Source organism: Macrotis lagotis, chromosome X (assembly GCF_037893015.1).
Source record: "Macrotis lagotis isolate mMagLag1 chromosome X, bilby.v1.9.chrom.fasta, whole genome shotgun sequence".
NCBI classification, from domain to species: domain Eukaryota; kingdom Metazoa; phylum Chordata; class Mammalia; order Peramelemorphia; family Peramelidae; genus Macrotis; species Macrotis lagotis.
In genome coordinates, this window is record NC_133666.1 from 344,376,233 (window position 1) to 344,399,882 (window position 23,650).

Here is a 23,650-nt window from a genome sequence, read left to right on the forward strand (position 1 = left end):
GAGGAAAGCCTAAGGTTCTAGTGGTATCTCTGGAAAAGAATAGGACACTAATATAGAATGAAGAATCCATAAGGATTAAGCAATTGACTAGATTAAAAATTAGGAAGAAGAAAGAGAAGTGACCAAGGGGAGGATCAAACTTAAAGGTTTGGTGACCCAAAAGATGCTAGTGATATTTTGAATAGGGAATTGGGGCTTAATTTTAGGTGAGAAGTGGCTGTGTTCAATTATAGGCACGCTATTTAAAGTGTTAGCAGGACATCCAGATGGACATATCCATAGTCATTTTAAGATGTACAGCTGTAACTCAAGATACAGACTGTTGCCTGATTTTGTTTTGCCAGGTTAGAAGGTCTTGTGTGAATTTACTGTAATTCCCAAATAAAACAGAAAAAATGACACATGATAAAGGAAGGAATTCAGTGCTACAAACTATGTGGTCATAAAGATATGAAACATTTTTAGTCTGTTTTAGTTTATTCCCATCATTCTTAAAAATCATTTTATACAGAACTCTGAATTTGACCATGAGCTCTATTTATTCAAATTTTAAAAACAAAATCACTCTATTTTCATTCTTTTTTGTTAATAATGAGGAAGAGGAGTTAAATAGTTTATGTAGAATTTGTTTCAAGTGATAATTAAAAGCCAAGAAAATACATGCTTTCTTTTCCTTCCTTAATTTGATGTAGCAAGAAATGAAATCTTATTTAGATTGCTCTCAAATTGAGGAAAAAGTATGGAGAAATGAAGAATCACATTGCATTATAAAGATACTCTGTTTCTTGTCCTACTCTATAAGAGTCATTGCATAATTATGCCTTGTTGTCATGCAGCCTTAATTCCCTCCAAAAAAGCAAAAAGTGAGGGCATGAGGCATTTCATTTTCCCTCCTGATCCTGACTGGTACCAAAAAACCACCCAGGTTTTCCCATCAGTGAGAATACTACCCACATGACAAGATACTAACTTGAAGAAAATAAAAAAAAAATTCTTGACAATTTTTATTTTCATTTTTAGAATAAGATTTCCTTTTAGTTTGAAAAATCACTTTCATCTTCCTTACAAGTAGAATATATGGTTTTAATTACAGAAAACTCATTACAATTGCTCCTTAGGTGATTAAAGTTGTCATCATTTTAACAGGTACAATTTTACTTTTAATTACAATTAATGAAATGAATTAATTTCCAGCACAATATAACCTAAAAATAAGTTCTTAGTATTGATGTAATCTACTGTACTTTGAAATGGGTTGAAGTCTCATGTTTTCAGCTTTGACATCAAGGATCGACAATTTCATTGGTGTGGTTATTTGACCAGATCAATCTATCACTCCAATGCCTTCTTGAAATACGGAGGGTAAAAATTTTCAACAATTTACAACCAACTTGGAAGTGTGGTCAGAGTCAAGTTGACAGGGTAAAGGCAGCAAACCAGTTGAACTCTTCCCATGTTCTCCTCCAAACAACTTTAAAATAATGGTGTCAAATTGAACTGTGAAGCAGCAGAGCCAACAAAAGGTTGACATGAAAAAATTTTCAACCCCAAACAACTTTGGAGATCTGAAGATTTCTGTGACATATGGTTAGGGAAATCCCAGAGCACAGGAAGTAATAAAACCATCTATGGGTCTTGGAGGTGGATGTGACAGTAGTACCAGAAGCTTCAAAAGTTCTCAGCCCAGAATTGTAAGGGGTTTGGACAAATTGTGAGAAAGAGGGACCCTGACCCAGAATTGGTGACAATACCAGATTATATTTGACAATTCCATTTCTCATACTCAGTTGGGTTGAGTTCTATGGAAGAGAGGAATAGTTGTATGGATAGGGAAGCAAGGTCTAGCTGAAGTAGTAGGACAGAAAGGAGAGCTAACATTTGTGGCTGAAGGAAAGAATAGGTACTTCCTAGGCAAAGACCAGAGAAGTGACAACACCTCTACATGAATGACACTTCTCTGTAAACACTGGAAACTTAGACACTTCCAAAACTAGCTCTGAACCCAGCAGTGCCTAAAAGAAAAAAGCCTAATCTGGGAACAGTGCCTCCCCATGTCCAGATGAGTAAAGTCCAACTTTAACATAAAAGTTAAAGTCATGAAAAAGACTAGAAAAATGCACAAATAATAGAAACAGAACTCAACCATAAAAGGCTACTTTGGTGACAGGGAAAATCAAGATACAAATTCAGAAAAAGACAGCAATGTGAAAACAATTGCAAGTGAAGAATAAATGAAAAAATGAAAATTGGGCATGAGACCAATAAGAATTCCGGAGAACGAGAGTGAACAAGAGAGTGAGTATAAGAACATACGCGCTCCAAAGTCTTTTCCAATTCATATAAGCAAATAGCAGTTGTTCTTTCTTTCCATATTATTTCATTTTATAATACCAAAACTTCTATCTACAGTAATGCTTCTGGCATGATTTATTTCCTATCATCTTTTTAAATGAGGCGGTCACCTTTTAAATTAACAGTAAAACTTATTCTGTAACTACAGAATAAGAAAAGGTAAAAACATCACTTGTACAAAAATATTCATAGCAGCCCTGTTTGTGGTGGAAAAGAACTGAAAATTAAGTAAATGTCCTTCAATTGGGGAATGGCTTAACAAACTGTGGTATATGTATGTCATAGAACACTACTGTTCTATTAGAAACCAGGAGGGATGGGAATTCAGGGAAGCCTGAAGGGATTTGCATGAACTGATGCTGAGTGAGATGAGCAGAACCAGAAAAACACTGTATACCCCAACAGCAACATGGGGGAGACGATCAACCTTGCTGGACTCACTCATTCCATCAGTGCAGCAATCAGGGACAATTTGGGGCTGTCGTCAATGGAGAATATTATGTGTATCCAGAGAAAGAACTGTGGAGTTTGAATAAAGACTAAGGACAATTAGCTTTATTTTAGAAAAAAACTGATATCTTATTGTCTGATCTTGCTATCTCTTATACTTTATGTTTCTTCCTTAAGGATATTATTTCTCTCTCATCACATTCAATTTAACGTATACCATGGAAACAATGTAAAGACTGGCAAATTGACTTCTGGGGGGGTGGGGAGGAGGGAAGTAATATTAGGGGGGAAATTGTAAAACTCAAAATAAATAAAATCTTTATAATTCAAAAAGAGAGAGGGAGAACTGGACTGATGACTTTGTAATTCTTCAGATTAAAGGGAACTGTTACAAAAAAATACTTCCTAGTACTGTTTAAGAAATAGAGTAATGGATCAGTGGATTAGGATAAGTTCAAAAGAAACTGCAGTAAATGACCATAGCAATCTACTATTTGACAAACCCAAAGACAATCAGATTCTGGGATAAGAACTCACTATTTGACAGCAATTGTTGGGCAAATTGGAAAATAATATGGCAAAAATTAGGCATAGACCCATATTTCACACCCTATACCAAAATAAGGTCAAAATATGTACAGGACTTAGACATAAAGGGTGATACCATAGATAAATTAATAAACCACGAAATACTCTATCTATAGAAAGGGGATGAATTTATTACCATGCAAGAATTAAGTATATTATAAACTGAAAAATAAATTATTTTGACTAAATTAAAACATTTTTGCATTAATAAAATCAATTCTGCCAAAATTAGAAGGAAAGAAGGAAGCTGGGAAACAATCTTCACAACTAGGAGTTCTGATAAAAGTCTCATTTCTAAAATACATAGAGAATTGTGTTAAATTCCTAATGTTACAAGTCATTCCCCAATTGATAAATGATCAAAGGATATGTGAATAGACAATATATACAATCGTGAAAAAACACTTCAAATCATTATTTGTTAGAGAAATGGAAATTAAAACAATGAGGTATCACCTCACACCTTTCAGATTGAGCAAGATGAGAAAAAAGGGAAAATGATCAATGTTACAGAGGTTGTAGAAGATTTGGGACATTAATGCATTGCTGGTGGAGTTGTGAATGGGTCTAATCATTCTGGAGAGTAATATGGAACTATGCCCAAAGAGCAATAAAGCTATTCATATCCTTTGACCCAGCAATTACAATTCTAGGCCTATATCCAAAAGAAATCATAAAAAAAATAGGAAAAGTCCCCATGTTTTAAAATATTCATAACAGAATTTTTTTGTAGAGGCAAAGAATTGGAAACTGAGGGGATTGCTCATCACTTGGGGAATGGTTAAACAAGTTATGGTACATGAATAGTATGGAATATAATTGTTTTATAAAAAACCAGGACTCTAGAGAAGCACAGAATGAGTTCACAATCTGATACTGAGCAAAGGAAGTAGAACCAAGAGAAGAATGTACACATTAACAACAAGTTTGTGAGATGAACAACCTTGATGGAAGCAGCTGCTCTCAGCAGGTCAGAGAAGCTAGGACAACCACATTAGACCACTTATGGACAATGTTATCCTTATCCAGAGAAAGAAAAACAAAACCAAAATAAAACAAAACAAAAACAAAAAAATGCAACTTTTTCAGAATCTGAACACTTTATAAAAATCATCTTTTATGTATATCTTTCCCTTAATCCTAATTCCTCATACCAGATATGTTTATCAAATATATATATATATGTGTGTGTTTGTGCGTGTGTGTGTGTGTGTGCGCACACACACACAGACAATGCTAACATGACTTCTCAGCTGAGCAGAGGGGGGTGGAAAGGGAAAGTGGAAGGAAATTGTATAACTTAAAAATATACATGTGCATATGAATGAAAAAATAAAAATAAATAAAAAATAGAATAGATTAATTCATCACTAGGATATATATTCTTTAGCCAATAAGAGGAAAAACAATTTAATGATACTTTTAATATTTTTTTTTATTTTTCTTGCTCACTTATCATGCTTCTGAGGGGACACAATGTTTCTCCATGCAATATAAATAGATTCTACATTTAAACAGATACTGGTAAATGTATATGTGTATATATATATATATATATATATATATATATATATATATATATATATATATACTTATATATAAATAATATATATAGTAGCAGAGATTTTGAATGAATCCCATTGAAATCAATCCTATTATAATCACGCTGAAATTTCTATTAACTGTCAGTCATTTATAAAAATGTTGCTAGTGATTTTTTTTTATCTTTGCTTATATATTTCTTTTTATCCCATGACCAGAGGGCTTACAAGAAACAACATAAATTGAAACCTTACTAGAAGGTTTGATTTTTTTTTTCCATTTGCTCCTTAAAAGTAGCAGTGATAAGCAAGCTCTAATCATAATCTTCCTTGGAATTGAGAAGCTATTTTACCATATCTTTGAAGGAAAAAGTCTGGATAAAAATAAGGGAGGTAGGAATTCTGGAAATATTATTTAGCATTCTTCCCTGATACCCAGGAAGTAAACATAAAAGTTGTTTAGAGCAAATCAGGGCTAGTGACTACAATTGCTTATTGAAATGGAAAAAAACTTTCTAGGCACCAGCAGTCTGACAACTTATAGGAACTCAAGGATTTGGTTCAGGGAAAATTCACTGGTATTTGGATGCCCACTAAATATTCAGCAAATCTTCTTAAATTTAGCAGGGTGATGGTGATATCATCTGGGATTATGCAGGGTAGGAAAGTGCTTAGTCTTTCTGTGATTTTCGATTTTTTAATGAAAACTTTTATTCCCTCCATGGAAATACACCATGCCTAGTTAATTTCTTTCAAATCTTGAGACTAAGTTTGAAATACCTTGTTTGTGTTATTGTATTCCATTTTTAAAATGCCCTAGCATCTGTCTGTAGGTAAATAAATAGCAAAGATGCATCCTAGAGGGGTAGATAAGAAATTGAAGGTTATAAGCATTGAGCAGTTACTGATAAACTCAAAATTGAGTGAAGTTAAGGTCAAAATTTTATAGAACATAGCTTTGTATTGTTATTTATAACTACATTTATATTTTTGATAAAAAATTTCTCTCAATATCACTGAAAAAATTTCTCCAAGATTATTTTGAGTATGCTAAAATTCTGGATCCTTCATTTAAAAAATTTGATTTATGAAATAATTATTTCTCCTTGTCTTAAACCTATTCTTTTAATACTTTGTATGTCTTTTTGATATGTCAAATTTTGTGATATTGTCCCTTTGATAAAAATATAAACTCTTTAACAACAGTGTCCAATAAAATGTCTGCCATAAAGAAAATGGACACATTTCTGTTTAAAGAATTATTGAAAGTACATATGTTCAAACACATACATTCATTTAAGTACATTTGTCTTCCAAGAGACCAGATCTAAAGTAGCATTAAAATGAATTACATTTTTTCCCTTAGGAAACGGAATTTCTTCACTTTTAAGAGTAGGTTAAAATTAGCAGGAGTTAAATACATCAGAAGATGTTGGGCATTTTGTGTCTGCTATAGGCTACTAAAAATTATCAAGAAATTAACATATTATATAATTATAATTTGGGGAATCTATAGCCTCAATTTACTTCTTATTTCCTTAGGCCAAACTCTCATTCAGACTATATGAGAGATGACATTATTTGTTTTAAGTTATAGAGCTAGTTAATACTAAAAGTTGGGCTAAAATATACTTAGTTCAAGGTTCTTCTCAATATACCTTGGAAGATAATGAAAACATTTTAAATAACTATACAAAATAGATATTGGGTGGTAAAGCAAAAATTGTGAACACTTCTACATTTTTGGTACAAATATCGGAGACACTTCTCTTCCCTCAATCTTATCTCCAGAAAACCTAAGTGTAGTATTGTGTTTAGTGGATGGATCAGAATATTTTTTCTTTCAAGGGAATTTAATTTTATGGCTATAATCTATTGGTGAAAGATTATTTTTGGCTCAGTATGGGCAGAGTTTCATGTTTTGTGATCTTTAACAACCAATTTTAATAAGATTTGAGTAAGAATTTTCATTACTTTTATCACAGTTGCTCAATCAATGAAGAAAGGAGGTCTACTACTAATGGCTTTATTATCAATAGTGATATCTTACAAGAAATGATCATGCTTGGATTGAAGTTTTCCTAGCAAGAGATGAGAGGCAGTATGGAAGGGAGAAGGGTTGCCTCAACAGTGAATTATTCAGAAATTCACTTCAATAAAATTAAAGGATTATTACACAGATATTCATAAGATGTCAATTTGATTAATGACTGTGACACAACTAACCATGTGCAAGTCTCTTTACTTCCCTATTGCTTCATTGCTCTATTACTCTTTTATAATATGAGGAAGGAAAGGAAAGAACATGATCATTAATTAAGCGCTTAATTATATATATGTGCTTACTTGCTTATATTTATATGTATATCTGGTTATATACAATTTAGATAAATAAAAGTAGTATTTCCATTAGCTGCTTCATAAGATTATAAAGAAAATATCATCTATATAGATGTGCTTCCATTATTTATTAATGGATTTCATAAAGGAAATAAATTGCATTGAAAAATATTATCGCATGATCAATTCATGTTCAACTGCCTTACAATGAGGTTGTTTTAGTATTTCAGTAATTATTCCCCTAGAGAGGAAGATCTTTAAGATGAGACTACCTTATATTAGATTCCACTAAATAGTTAATAATATTAATAAGAAGTATCTAGTACAGTTAAATGCCAGAAAAGTATTGCAAAATAGTCCCCAATCTATCACCAATATTGATGGTTGCTTAATTTGGAAAGTGAATTTATTCATGTTACAGAATCTGAGTCAGTAGACCAAAAAGAATTTGTTATCAACTTACATCTGAACAAGAATTTTCTCTATCAAGTTTAAATTTGAAGAGTGGTGAGGAAGTGAATAGTGAATATAACAGTTCCTAAGGAAGTCTAGGATACCTCTAATTATTAGAAAAATTTTCTTCACATGGAACAGACAAACTTATCTCTCTCTCTCTCTCTCTCTCTCTCTCTCTCTCTCTCTCTCTCTCTCTCTCTCTCTCTCCCTCCCTCCCTCCCTCTGTATATATATATATATATAAAATGACCATGCTCTTTAGATTATCCTATATCTAATTCTGTTTCTCTGTGATAACCTTTGATATCCTTGAAGACAAGTTATCATGCCTGCTAAATATTCTTTTGGGCAAAACACCTCAGATTCCTCCAACCAATTTCCAAAGGATACAGTTTATACTCTCCACAGCACCCAAGAGGTATCCTTAAATTTGTCACTATTCTTTTCAAATAGAACATTCAGAAATAGCAAACGCAATAATTAAAAATATCAGGTTTTTTTGTTTGTTTTTGTTTTTGTGGTTTCTCACTAATATAATCTGCATCCATTTTGTGTGGCATAAGGAACACCAAAATACCTTTCCCATATGGATGGAGTCATAGTTTGACAATGTGCCTATTTTATCTCAGCTTACCATCTGTGGAACAGCCACTGGTACCATCACTAGAACAGTAACGCATTTCAATCCTTTGCCTTCCTACTTCCAGCAAATTTGGATCGGGTAGTCGAGCCTTGCAAGTATAACGGAACCGTTGCTCGTAGTGGCCTCCATTATCAGAGATGTTGACGGGGGTCCAAGGTGTCCAAGGTGTGGTCTTTTTCAGCTCTGGACAAGAGTTGGTGTTACAAGGCTGATATTCCTGAGGTGAAAAAATTAAGAAAAGCATGGTGTATATTTGTCATCTGGTAAGATCATAATCTGACTAAAAAGTTTGTTTTCCTCCTATTAGCTTTTAAAGGGTACAGAGTCTGAATCTCTGTTTCAGAAGTGTGGCTAAAGTACATTTAGATCTCATCCATAAAATCATAAAATTAAACCTGGATAATATTGTATTTAATGAAAAAATTCATTAATAATGTAAAACCTCTATGAATATATGCAGAGGATGTCATGCATGTCCTAAAGTCTTAGATAATAAATATAATAATAAGCTTTTTTAATCTAAATAAAAAGCAGCTTTTTTAAAACAGCAAAATAAAAACTAATACTGATTCAAGATAGAAACAATTTTTATTTTAAAAAGGGAAGCACAGAAATGTCCTCCAAAATTGTATATTCTTGATATTTCTGTTCTAAAATGATGTTTGTTTTTGGGCAATCACTTGAAATTTTGATTTGAATATTTGTTTCCATAGCAAAATGAAAGTAAACCAATGAGGAAAGTTATTAAATAGATGTGAGATGAAAGTAATAGTAGGTGCCTAAGGAATACTGAATTATAGCAGATAGATGGATTATGCATACCTAAAATTTGTGTACATAAAGGTCCATAAGAAAGTTCAGATATGAAAACAAATTAAAAATAAAAACATTTTACAAAATGAGACAACCAACTACAGTCTTCACTAGTATTGGAAAGTAACATTATGATTTTTGTTTGCCTATTACATCACTAGACTCTCCTCAGTCCCTGACATAGACTTTCCTTTTTCTATTTAAAAGCTGATTAGCCTTAATTTACTTCCAAGAAAATACACAATGACTGAAAAAGAACACTAAATTATAAGTGTAATTAGACAAATAATATTATTTCAATAAAGACACAAGCTATGACTTATATGTAAATTTTTAAAAAACTCAGAACATTTATGTCCAGGTTATTATTTCTGCATGCATGGTAATTGTGATACTTAGAATGCCATCAAGTACAAAATTGATCTGAGGAAGGCATTTCATACTTACTTTTGTTTTTACTATAAAGAAAGTCAGTGTTGTGGTGTATTTTTAATCAACTTCCCCAAATGCTGATTATTCAAATGTTTGACTTTTATTGAGTGTCCTTGCTGTCAGTTCATTTAGAGGAACAAACCCAAAAATCCAAATTCAGAAGAAACTGAATGAGTGATAAGTCCTACTGCAAGATTAAACCTATTTGAGTCTTTCTGACTTTCCAAGTTAAATTATCAATATTTTCATGTAGTATGTGATGGGGAAATGGCCCAAAAGTACTCATATGCTCATTCCTCTTTTTTTATACCCACTCCCAATCTGAACACCTCGCTTGCTGAGATGGAATAGAGGAGATATATGGTAATACTGAGAGTATGAAAAGTAAGGTAAATGTGGTCATGGCAGCATATGTGGATGGACACATTAGGGCTGGAACTGTTGAAATATGTAAGAGCATTTCATTTGGAAGCATGACTGAACACATTAACTATGAGAAATATACAAGGGATGGCACTGGGGGAAGGCAAGGGAAAAATTGATGAAACTGAGAATTGGGGTAGCTCAATAATATTAATTAATCAGTTTCACAATTATGTATTGAGTATTTAATATTCACAAGTTATTGTCAGGCTATGTCTTCGTCCTGGGTATCAAGAAACCTATATTTCCGTATTAATAACTAGTTAAAGGATATGAATAGACAGTTTTCAAATGAAGAAATTAAAGCTTTAAATCATATGAAAAAATGCTTCAAATCATTTTTGATTAGAAAACATGAATTAAAGCAACTATGAGGTGTCATTTCATGCCTATAAAATTGTCTAAGGTGACAAAAAAGAAAAATAAACAATGCTGGAAAGGTTGTGAGAAGATTCGGACACTGATGCATTGCTGTTGGAGTTGTGAACAAGTCCAATGATCCTGGAAAGCAATATGGAACTATGTCCAGAGAGCATTAAAACTGTTTATTTGCCTTTGACCCAGCAATTCCAATTCTAGGTCTATATCCAGAAAAAAATCACAATAAATAGGAAAAGTCCTACATGTTCCAAAGTTGTCATAGAAGCTCTTTTTACAATGGCAAAGAATTGGAAACTGAGGGGATTCCCATCAATTGGAGAATGGTTAAACAAGTTATGGTTCATGAATTCTATGGGATACAATACTATCATTCTATAAGAAACCATAAAAGGTTGGACTCTAGAGAAGCATTGGATGACTTATGGGATGTGATGCTGAGTGAAGGGAGCAGAACAAAGAGAAAAATATACACATTAACAACAACATTGAGAGATGATCAACCTTGATAGATGCTGCTGCTCTTGGCAGTTCAGAGAGCTAGGACAACCTTATTAGACTAACTATGGATAATGCTATCCCCATTCAAAGGAAGAAAAACAAAACAAAGACCTTCAGAATCTGATGAATACTACATTCTTTTTTTAAAAAAAATTCTTTTATGTTTTTCTTTCCCTTTACCCTAATTCTTTATACTGAAAATGATTAATCTGTAAACATGTTTAATACAAATATACATGTATATTTACTTGAGTATTCACTACTGAAGGAGGGGCTAGGTGAGAAGGGAGGGTGCAAGGAAATTAGGTAATTTAAAATATACATACATATATGGACATGTATTTGGAAAAAGAAAATATTAATTTAAAAAAAAAGGAATCTACAGCCTTATAGCCTTGGTACAATACATTTGGATCTTCCAGTAAACACAATATTTTTTACCTGTATTTGTATATTTTTAAAATGATATAATTAACAATATCTATAATTTTATATTTTATATTATGAATTTAAAAAGTATATTCTGAGGACTTCAGCAAACTACAAAATGGGTGCATTATACAAAAACGATTTTGAACCCTTGCAATAAGTGATCTAAAGCTGGGGTCAAAAATTTACAATTTGATGCACTGGTAAACAGGCAAACTAAGAATGCTTTTTATTGTTGTTTTTATATTTTATGTAAAATAAATCAATAGCTAAAAAACAAAATACATTCTAAGGTTATAGGACATGGCAAACAAAAAATATATGCATCATATTTGGTCTTCTGGCCACATGGTTTGTCAACCTTTCCTCTTAAGATATTTAAATTTGTGACATCATTAGGTATTAAGAGCATTAGCACACTTTAATATTCTTATTTCAAAGACTATCAAAACTGATCATCATTGGAATTCTGAATTGAACCTCTAACCTCTTCTATGTTGTCTTTGTATGAGTTTTCTACCTATGCATATACATATACACATACACATACATATACATATACATATACATATACACATACATATACATACACATATACATATACATGTATCCTATTTCATTCCTTTTGTCTGTAGATCACAATTTCTTTAATAGAGCAGATGCTATCTTCTGAAAACTTAGATAAGAGATTATTATCTATAGACTGAAATGCTAAATATTCTAAAATTCAGTATATGTCACAGCATGGATAATACCAGTCTGAAAATACAATGTGCTGTTTTGTTTCCAGTCATAGTCTATGTGCCTACATTCCTGAGCAGATGTCCAAAGGTATTTACTGTAAATAACCTGCAAGTAACCTGTATTTGCACCATGTGCCTTTGCTACAGGAATATAAGTCTTAGGATATTATGCATTTAAGTTCTTGGTTTGCCAAAGAATATGTAGACTGTGAAAATTTCAAAAGAAAATTAATAAATATATTCCTTACCACTATAAATGAGTACTCATCTACATGGAATGAATTTTCATTTAAAAATAATTAATGAATGTGTTGGGAAGTTGGCCCAAAATGTCTTCACTGACATCTATTTGCTGTCTGCTTGCTCAGTTAGTATATTTTTTATATACTCCAGTTGGACTTAAGAGTCTAAGTCTGAGGGAACAAATTTTGCCATTTTTACTTATGCCCATTTTGATCTTAAACAGTATGATTAATTTTTAGATTCTGATTTTTTTATCCTCTTTTAGACATTTTACTTTTCCTTGGCCTTGTTTATAATGAATATATAGCTTATCTTTTTACTGTGTTGATTTTCATTGCTTTCTTCCCTCTTATTCTTATGGGATATACTATAACTAGTCCTTTAGTCATTTTTCTTCTTCTCTTCTATATTGTTGTGTTGGTCTCATCATGACATTTGGTTTGTTTACATAATTCATTTCTTTGCTTTCTTTATATTAGGATTTATTCATAAGAATGGCTTTACTACGATTTATCATGACACAACCATCAGAATGATTATTCACTGAGAGATAGTTGGTAGATTAGACCTGGTCAACTTAATGACAAATAACTTCCATTCAAAAATATATTTCCTTTTCATAGCTTAGAGGATTTAATTGGATAATTGTGATGTGTTTGATCTGTCAACAGACATTCTGACTGTCCACATAGAAATGATCATAATTCCATTAATTTAATTCTTAATTTCTGCTTGCTAATGGAATTTACAAGTTTGATTTTCTGATCATTGATACTACCAAAAGCAGTAAATGGGTTAGAATTCCAAATAGAAAGAAAAGTACTGCCTTATAAAAATAAAGAATGAAAAATGCTAATATCAATTTTTTTTATCTTATGCAAACCCAACCTAACCCATCTCCATACTTACAATAAATGTTCCCAAACATCATATCACTTTTGCAAAAAAGAAAGTACAAAGGATAGATGATGGGAAAAGCTTGCCTGTTGACTATATTACAAAGCATATACTCATAAAACCTCATACATAATACATAAACCATAACTTTTTTATATCTCTACTGTTATGACTTTCTAACCAAGAATAATTCAAAATTGGATTACTCATATCTTTGAATTTGCTGACTTTAATATAATTTTAATATATGTATATATGAATTATCTCTTAATTAACTTTGCTATTTACAGATTTTTTAACCTTTTTAACCTTTCCTGACATATAGTTCTCTTAAACATTTAGACAACTGAATATATTTCATCATTTATTATTAGCAAAATGCACACATGCAAATTCCTAAATAGCTTTACTTGAGAAAGTATTCATAGAATTAGAGTCAGAAACTACTTCAGAGATCATTTAGTTTACTCCCTCCTTTATTAAAAAGCAGATAATTAAAGGTCAGAATTCTCAATAAATTGCTCAAGGACGCATAAATAGGAATCAGAAGAGTTGAATTTTTCTCCATCTTCTAAATCTAAATCCTGTGATTTTTTTCATTATAACACATTGTCCTTTTACCTTTAAACTTTCTTCTGTTCTATTCCGTCTAGTTTCTAGCTGTTTAAGTACAAATAAATAGTATATAACAGAAAATTGTAGAGATAATAGTATATAACAGAAAATTGTAGAGATAATAGTATATAAGAGAAATTGTAGAGATAATATTTTTATCCTCTTTAAGAAAATATAAACAATCTATAAACAATCTACAGTCTACTACGGTAACAGTGAAAATGAAGGATAAATGTAAGGACTCTTAAGAACTCATTTCTTATTCAACCAACTCATTAAATCCAAAAACAAAATGAATACTCAAACGTCTTTGGAGTTTTAAAAACTTTGCTTTCTTTTTCCATGCCAAAACTAAACAGATATTAAAAATGCATAAATATTTGAGTATATGCTTTGAAATACAGGGCAGTAGTCAATAGGCAAACTTTTCTATCATTTTTACTTTGTACTTTCTTTTTGCAATGGTGATATGAGAGTATCTAATTTATTCACTCCCACTAGGAAAAAAAAATTAGATAACAAAATTTTCTGTAGAACCAGAATGAGTATATGTTTATATCTTTTCTTCATTTATTAAAATATCATGAAAATCTCATGGAGGAGCATCTATCAAGGCTTTTTTTTTAAACAACTTTGAGCAACACAATTTTGGAGGGTGTTTAAAATTCTTTTTAAAGAATTTGCTATGATGATTTAAATTTTTCTATAAGAATAAAGTTAAAGCAATTTAACAAAATATTTTCATGCAGAAATATTGAATAAAAGGAGAATTTATTTTTATCCACAAGAGATCAAAAGGATTTGGAGGGGAAAAAATTTCCTTCCCTCTATTCCTACTGAATTGGGTGACCTTTACTCATCTTATTACATTTCAAATTTCTTCATTTCTCCATTTATATTAAAAAATATTTATTATGGAGCATCTAGTGTTGCAGTTGATTGAGCACTGGCCCTAGAATCAGGAGGACTGGAGTTCAAATTTGATTTCAGACACATAGTAATTACCTATCTGTGTGACCTTGGGCAAGTCATTTTACACTCTCTTGTCTTGTTAAAAAAATAAAAGATTTATTTCTAATTTATAGCCATGCTGTAAAGATTAATATAGATTTGAGAAATAGATGTAGAAGTATGATGATAAACATAAAAACATTAAGTCAAGTTTTTTGATAATATTCTTCAGAAGGATTGAGTATTTAGTCTGATCTTACACAAAATCTGTAAGAGTAAAAGTGAGTAAGTTCTTTGGCAGAGCAGCATAAAATTAAATAGAATAATATATTAATTATGGAAAACTAGCCATGAAGAAATGGGAATGAACACATATTCTTTTGACCTTGAAAAAACGTATTAGAAAAAAATGAAATCATTATATATTTTGCAAACTCTAAGATAATACATAAAACATAACTTTTTTATATCTCTACTGTTATGACTTTCTAAGCACGAATAATTCAAAATTCAAAATGGGATTACTCATATCTTTGAATTTTCTGACTTTTATATAAATTTACTATATATATATATATGTGTGTGAATGATCTCTAAATTAACTTTGTTATTTAAAGATTTTTTTTTATTTTGAAATTCTTAATAAGTTAGAAGTCAATCTGACCAATTCACCTGAATCAAGTTTCTAGACTTAAAAAACACAAAGAAGTTCCAGGATGAGCAGGAACATTAGTTGTGTGGTATGAATATGGACACAGATAGTCAGTCTTACTGCTCCTTTGGTACCCAGGAGAAAGGCCTCTAAAGTCATTGGGAGGAAAGTTTATGGAAGGTTTGGAGCAGGGTGGGAGGAAAGGGGGAATAATCAAGAACCATATAAGCAGTTGAATCCAGTAGAAAAAGAAACAGTGGAGAATGATTATCAATTCTCCTGAAGTACTGGTTATACAAAAGAAGCAATTGGAAATAAATTCAAACTTCTGTCTTCTTAACTCCAAGATCAGTACTCTAACCATTGCACCACCTAGTAAAGAGGATGGGAGTTCAAATCCAATCTCAGAAACTTGGCACTTACTAATAGGACCTTGGACAAGTCACTTAACCCTGATTGCCTCACATCCAGGGTCCTCTCCAATCATTCTGATTCATATCTGCCCACTGAATTCAGATGACTGAGGAAAAGAAAATGAGGCTGGTGATTTTGCACACCCCGCTCCCCTACTCAAATCCAATTCACAGACTTGTTATGGCATCACCTCCTGAGTCACGGTCTTCTTCAAGAATGAAGGACAAACATCAACTGGGTAAATGAATCATTGACCAATGTAAGTATATGGTATTGGATTTTTGTTACGCATTTTGTTTATTAAAACTACATGAAATGTCTGAAGATTATTTTTAGCCTTAAAATGTATATTTATTTTTGTCTCTTTTTTTATTTTATATAATTGAAAAACACAACTATTAAATGGTGGAAAAAGATGACCTTTTTCATTTAAATACTCAAGGGATATATTCATTATTAACCTCTAAATTTTATTTTAAATTTTTATTTGTTTATTTATAATCTCTAAAGTTTATCATGAATTCAATGCTACTATTTTCTTCATATATCTCTGTGTCTCTGTTTTTCTCTCTCTCTCTGTCTCTTTTATGATATAAACCAGTGGCAAAGCTAAAAACAAATAAAACATCCTAGTCAAATTCTCTCAAAAGTAATAAATTTCATTTCAAATCTAATAGACGAAAAATATATGTAAATTTAATTTTATGAGATTTTCAGAAATTTCACATATAAATTTATGTTGAAAATATTGCTACTTAGAAAATTGTATATTCTTATATTTTTTCCCTAATTACAAATACTTCATCTAACATCTGGCCCCCAGGTCAGAAGTATAAAAATGAATACTTTGGTTTCAGGATAACTTACATATTTTTCCCCAGAGTTATAGATTTTCATTTACCTCTCTTCTGTGTGAATTATTCTTAAATATTCCAAAAATATAATTCATTTGATGCTAAGTGCTTTTTATATTTCCCTGTAAGCTCCTCGGAGATAGAGGTTATTCCCCAACCCCTTTATTTATTTTCAGAGTTTAGCATAGCTCCTTGCACAAAGTAACTACTTAAATGATTGTTTATTGATTATGGGATAGACATGGATTACTTATATTTAGATTTTTAGCTGACAGCTATATGCAATCAAGTAAGTCTTTGTCAAACCAGATTCCCTAGTCTAACAGTCCCCTAAATATTGTGAGTAGTGATGAAGATGAAGACAGGAAAAGGCTGTTAAATATAATGAGAAACTTTTTAAGAGAGGGTTTTATAGGTTTTGGCATGATAGGTAGAGAAGCATAAAAATGAGATCTTATCAATCACACAGTAGGTATAAACAAAAGTAGCCCCCAATATATACATGATAACCTTTACAAAAATCAGTGGTTAAAAATACAAGTGGGAAGATATGCAATTCAAGAATCACTCCTGGAAGTCCTTGGCACTTCTTTGCCTTGGCTCACAATAAGGAAGAATAAGAAAATGTATGTTTGGAAAATTTCAAGTTATGTGAAAATTACTAAAATTGGGAGAAGGTTGCATGCCCATTAGTGAACCTCTGGGTTGTACAATAGTTTAGCAGGAAAGATGGAAAGCATAGATGGCACAGCATCTACAACATGGGAATTTTTCCAAAATTATCTTCTGCCAAGTCAAGAAATCATTAGCTCTTCCAAGAAAACACGGATGGATCAGCACAATAATGTTGAATAATTCTGGAAAGAGCCTTCAAGAATAGTCAAAATGTTCAAAAACATTTCCCTGAAGTGAATATAAATTTCATTTGTATCCTTGTTATCATAGAGATTACCTTTTTGCTGTTGTAAGTAACATGGAAATCATCACTATCTTTTTAATTTGCTCCCTATCTCTCACTCCAGTCTCCTGGAATCAGATAGAATCTTGTATTACTGATTTCATATTCCCTTCAGCAACTGCTGGCTACTTAAACCCAAAAGGTTTAGTTGGTATTTCTATAAAGGCCAAATCTAATTGGAAGTTATAGTGATGGCAGAGTGACTGGTCCTAAGATATACACAATACCTTTAGGAGGTCTCTTTGAAATGGCGATAAAACATATCCCCTGAACAATCCTTCCATTGTGTCGCTTTTACTCTGCAGAGAAAAAGCCAGAAGATGAAAGTATTCTTTGGGTTTGTGTATGGGTGAAATATCATATTAAATGATAGTTTTTTTTTCTTAAAAAGAAATAGTTCTTCATAAAATCTGGTCCAATGAAATTTATTCTTTCTGCTGTCAATCATAAATAAAGACATTACAACTTTTTGCCATTAAATATTGCTGTTCAGTAGCTTCAGTTGTATCTGACTCTTTGTGACCTCCTTTAAAGTTTTCTTGTCAAAGATAACAAAATGGTTTGCCATTTCCTTCTCCAACACATTTTACATATGAGGACACTGAGGCAAACAGAGTTAAATGACTTCCCCAAGGCCACACAACTAGTATGTGTCTAAAGTCTGATTTGAACTCAGATTTTTGTGCCTCCGGGCCCAGTGCTCTATCTACTATACTACCTAGATGCCCATTTTGCTATCATAAAAAATCATTAAAGAGTCTTCTTTTGATTTAAAGTGACTATTTAGATTTCCTTCTGTAAGAAAATCTTTCTTTAGGCCAAAACCTACAAATGATTTATTAGGCATCTTAATCTGAGAATTCAAATTCTTCTTCCAAAAACCTAACTATAATTTAGAGTAATCTAAATAATATAAATCAAAGCGTGGCACAGTAGACAGAGCACTGACACTGGAGGCAGAGAAACCTAGGTTTGTGTCTTCTTTGACATTTAAACACTGGGAGTTACTGGGTACCTCAATTCCTTTCAGGGTTTTGGGCAGTTCTCTAAGACTATAAGACTAGCATTGCTATAGATAGTTTTGTCATTCAGAAGCATTCTTTATTAATCCAATCACAAGGGCTAAAATATAATTGATTACTATATTACTACCATGTTTATTTAAATGAAAGTATAGAAGCAATAAACTCATAAGTGCTTTGTTGAAACATCACAGAAACCACCAACATTTACTGTTTGTTTCATTAATGCCAAAGGCAGCAAGGAATATATTACAGAAGTACATAGTTCTTCTGATTAAAATTTACTCCAGAATATGGGGTATATCAACAATCCTCTGAACTATGCAACATATTAGTTAGCACTGCTGTTGTGAATTTGGTTCTATTAGGTACAAGAGGAACAAATACAAATTTAAAGCCAATGTTATTTAAGATAAAATTATAGATTCTAGAAGAACAGATAAACATCAATATTTCTTTTATCTACCGAATAGTGACTAGAATAGTGAAGGTAAGTCATTGAGGGACAATAAGTTTTAAAGGTTGATTAGTCAAAAAGCTAAGCAAGAGAATATTTCTAATACTAATAACTATTTTATAAGTACTAATTTGCTCTTATTAAAAGCAGTGATAGGCACTAGAAAGTCCTAATTTTGGAATTAGGTATCTTGAGTATGTATCGCACACTTTTCCTTGCCTTGTGATTTGAGTAAACCCAAGATCTAATGATTAACAAGGAATTAAAAGAAGTTATATTTTTGACATGTACTTGAAGGATAGTCAGTAATTAATAAAAATGCAAGAACATTCTCTACAGATAAAGAAGTTCTCCACATGATCCTGGTTTGGAAGATATTGTGCTAGTTTTCAGAAGTAGTAGTAACACCCCCCCCCCAAGAATGTATGAATAACATAAAAGTATGTCCATCATTTCAGACAGTGATGTAATTAAGCAAAAAGGATAATAGGACAAATGCAGTATTACCATTATAGTATAATAATAAAAGTCTTCTTGGTCAGATATGACATTTTTATTTCTCATAATTATTTGTTTTTCTTTCTATCACCTTTAATTCTTCAAATCCTTCTATAATATTCTTTGGGAAAATTCCAAAGGACTAATCTTAATATAGTTATGTGTAATTTAAGAGTAACTAGTTCCCAGAAGAGATCTGAGACTTTCTTATACAAAGTACATAAGCTTTACTGAATGGATATTTTGGAAGTTATTCCCACAAATATTTAAGAGATCTTAAATTGTTTTTTTTTTAGGGGCAGGAGGTCAAAAGAGAAGTCATGGAAATAGAATTAAAGAACTGAAAAATATTGATGGTACAAGAAGTTAGAAAGTTTTCCCTTTATACGTGGGAGAGTATGCTTTAATGATGTTTTTATTTTCATCATTTTTAACTTCCCAAACTTTGGAGTTCTATTTGGCTTTATAGAAGGCCTTCCCATAGAGTATATTTTAACCTAGAATTGAATTTCACATTCAGAGTCAGTGAATGAGGAAGAGGTTTGGGTCAGGTCAGGTTTGACTTTATAGAAAAAGTGACTCCACAAAATTGTAACCATAAATATAAATGTATATAAAAATGTATACTTTATGTCTATAAAAATTGGTGGGATCAATGTAAGACAGACTTCTAACAGAACTAGAGTAATACCTATTATCTCAGTAAGAGACATAACCAAATGGAGTCAAAAGTAGAAAAAAGAAGTGATTAGGTAATAAGTACTGTTAATAACCAGGTTAAAATCTACGAAAGTTCTCCATATCTGTATGTATTTTTCTACTGGAATTCTGGTTCCCTATTTGGGAAAAATGGGTAGTAAAAGAGGACCTGAATAAAATTTTACTATTTGAGATATAAGTTCAAGAAGAAAACATGACAGGATGAAATCTAGAAGAGAAAGCAGCTTGGCTTGAGAGTACCATGGTGTAGGACCTATCTGATTCAATGTAAATTTTTTTTTACGATAGGCTCCCTCCAATTTACAAAGTTTCAATTATAGTATTAATAAAATTGTATTTTAAAGAATATATTTGTATACATTACTAATATTTGAGATTAATACTAGGAAACATAAAGGAGAGTTAGCATTATTTTGTTTTTTAAAGAGATTAGAAATTGGAAACTTTTGAAACCAAGGGAACAAAAAGTATTTGCAGAGGTTTCAAAACTACTTGGCAGAGGTAGGACCCAAACTCACAGAGTCAACAGGTATTCTTTCAATCAGGATACCATGTCTTTCAATCTTGACTCATTTCTGTCCTAAGTGAAATAGCAGTATTCTAATGTGACTTTCTCTGCTCATGAATTCTTCAAGATAGATGGATAAAGAAGGAATCTTTTTCCATAGCTGATGTCTAAAATCACAATTCTTGTCCAGATATAATTAAGAATCAGAGAGCTCTTCCTTTTCTTTTCCCATGGACCCCATTCTAGCAGAAAAATCATCAACAGATGAAAATACAAGTAGAATTATCTAAAAATACTGTATAGTTTTAAAACTTCTTACTGAACATATTTCCCAACAAATATTGTGCATTTCTGGGACTGAAAAGATAAATTAGAAGTACTTTAGAGGTTGTCTAGTCTCAAATTTCCTTCAATAGTGCCAATGATTTTAAATGCCCCTTGCCTTGCAGCAATCAGCCAGAATTTCTTCATATATCCATTGGAGTAGGATACACAGCTCTATTATGGACAAAATTCAATTCTTTCCCAGCATGAGCACTAAGAACATATTTCTTGCTTTACCTTCATCATTTTTTTATGTATGGCATTCTGGGTGATTAAACAGCAACCAGATGATTTACAATTTAAATTTGTATCAAACAAACAGCTGTCTTCCATGAGATGTAAATAAGTCTATAAAGTGCCAATATTATAAAAGTTCCTTTTGTGTTAAACAGAGTAATGCTCTTCATGTTGTAAATATTTATATGAGAAAGCTTTTTGCTTCGAGTTGTTATTCAAGAAATTAATGCAGAAAATTTCAAAATAAATGAGGCAACGAATGATGATTTTGTTAGTATTCCTTCAGCAAATGTTCATGAAGAAGAGATTTCCATTGCTGGAAGTTCTGATGTTAATGAAAAGTAACTTGAATTTTGTAAACATGTTTCAGGATAAGATACAGTGTTTATTGTAAAAATCTGTATCCTTCAACAATTGTAGTTTCAAATAAAGGGTAAAATGTATAGAAGTAAAAAAAAAGAGAAATCAAAATCTGGTTCTTAAAAATAATTTGTACTAAAAATGGATGAAGGTTTCTATGGCTTTTTTTTTAGTTTTTGCAAGGCAATGGGGTTAAGTGGCTTGCCCAAGGCCACATGGCTAGGTAATTAGTAAGTGTCTGAGACTGGATTTGAACCCAGGTACTCCTGACTCCAAGGCCGGTGTTCAATCCACTGCGCCACCTAGTCGCCACCTCTATGACTCTTTTGAAATATTTTATTAAGATTCTATGAATTTCTTCCAAAAGCAAATTTTCCCCTTGAAAATTAATGGGATTGGGGGTGACTAGGTGGCACAGTGGATAGAGCACTGGCCCTGGAGTCAGGAGTACCTGAGTTCAAATCCGACCTCAGACACTTAATAATTACTTACCTGTGTGGCCTTGGGCAATTCACTTAACCCCATTTGCCTTACAAAAACCTAAAAAAAAAATTAATGGGACTAAATGGATGAACATTCAGCCCTGCAAAGTTTGCAATACAAGATGTTGTATTAAGAAAATTAATGTGCTACATATTTTTCAAGATTCAGCAACATATATTTTTTGGAAAGTTTCATCAAATTGCTGGATGGTGGCAGGTTTACAAAACTATATTCATAATTCAAGGAGCTAACATATCATACAAGTACTAAATTCATAATTTAAACACTTAAGTGTATCTTAATATATTGAAAATGTTCACATTTTCCAATTGTATATAGTCAAAACATACATATATGTTTATATGCATATATACATATACATGTATCTATAGCCAAAGATATATTCACATACACACACACACACACACACACACACACACACACTCACACATGCACACACATGAAAGTAGTTCTAGGGGAAAAATAATAAAAATAACAAAACTACCACTCCTTCACAGAATGGTCATCTGACTTAGTGGAAAGAGCAATGGAGTTGCAAGGAAAAACATGCAGGTTGAAATCCTAGCTTTACTACCTTAAGTGGTTGAAACTCATAGCTTCTAAGGCAGTCAAAGGCAAGACTCATTTAGAATATTAAATTCATTTGTTAAGTACTGTGAAGGAGGATTATGGAAGATTAGGGAAAGTATTGCTTCAAAAACAGCAAAAGGCAGCAAAAGCAAAAAATCTGTCTTCTGAAAGTTTGTATGAGATCAAATTATCCTTAGCATTTATTTATTTTTTTTCATGTAACCAGCAGCAAGGTACATCAAGAGTTCTAGTTCTGAAATCAGAAGATGAATTCAAATATGACCTCAAACACTCATTAGCTCTATGACACAGGCTAAATCATTTAAAACTTTGGCTTAATTTGTTTGCCTCATTTGCTTCATCTGTAAAGTGAGTTAGAGAAGGAAATGACAGATCATCTGGTATCTTTGCCAAGATAACTCCAAGTAGGGTCAAAAAGAACTGGATATGAGGAAGAACAACAAACAGAAAGACAAAAATCAGATATAAAATGAAACATATTTCTAAAATGATCTATTTCTATCATCACCTACAGTAAAACTTATTCTTTTGGGCTTAGCACCTTCATCCCCAATATGTAATGTGAAAAAATAGCAGTCACCTAAAAACTAGAAAGAATGACTAGGTCAGATCTTGTGCACAAAAAATGAAATTGTACTGGAGACAACACAATTTTGAAAGCATTTTGAGGATCATTTTAAAAAAATTTAAGGGAAATGAAAAGACTTTGAGAATGGGGAGGAGGAAGTCACAAAGGGTTGTATTGTCCCCATTTAC

General features: G+C 31.8%; 1 protein-coding gene across 3 annotated transcripts in view; it reads right to left on the reverse strand.

Moving 5' to 3' along the window:
- SEMA5A (semaphorin 5A) overlaps nucleotides 1–23,650 on the reverse strand; it is a 712,145-nt gene that overhangs the window by 97,641 nt on the left and 590,854 nt on the right. For all 3 annotated transcript variants that reach the window (XM_074208091.1, XM_074208090.1, XM_074208089.1), the window contains one exon: nucleotides 8,362–8,587. In XM_074208091.1, coding sequence (XP_074064192.1) covers nucleotides 8,362–8,587 — 226 coding nt within the window. The remainder of the gene's footprint in view (nucleotides 1–8,361; nucleotides 8,588–23,650) is intronic.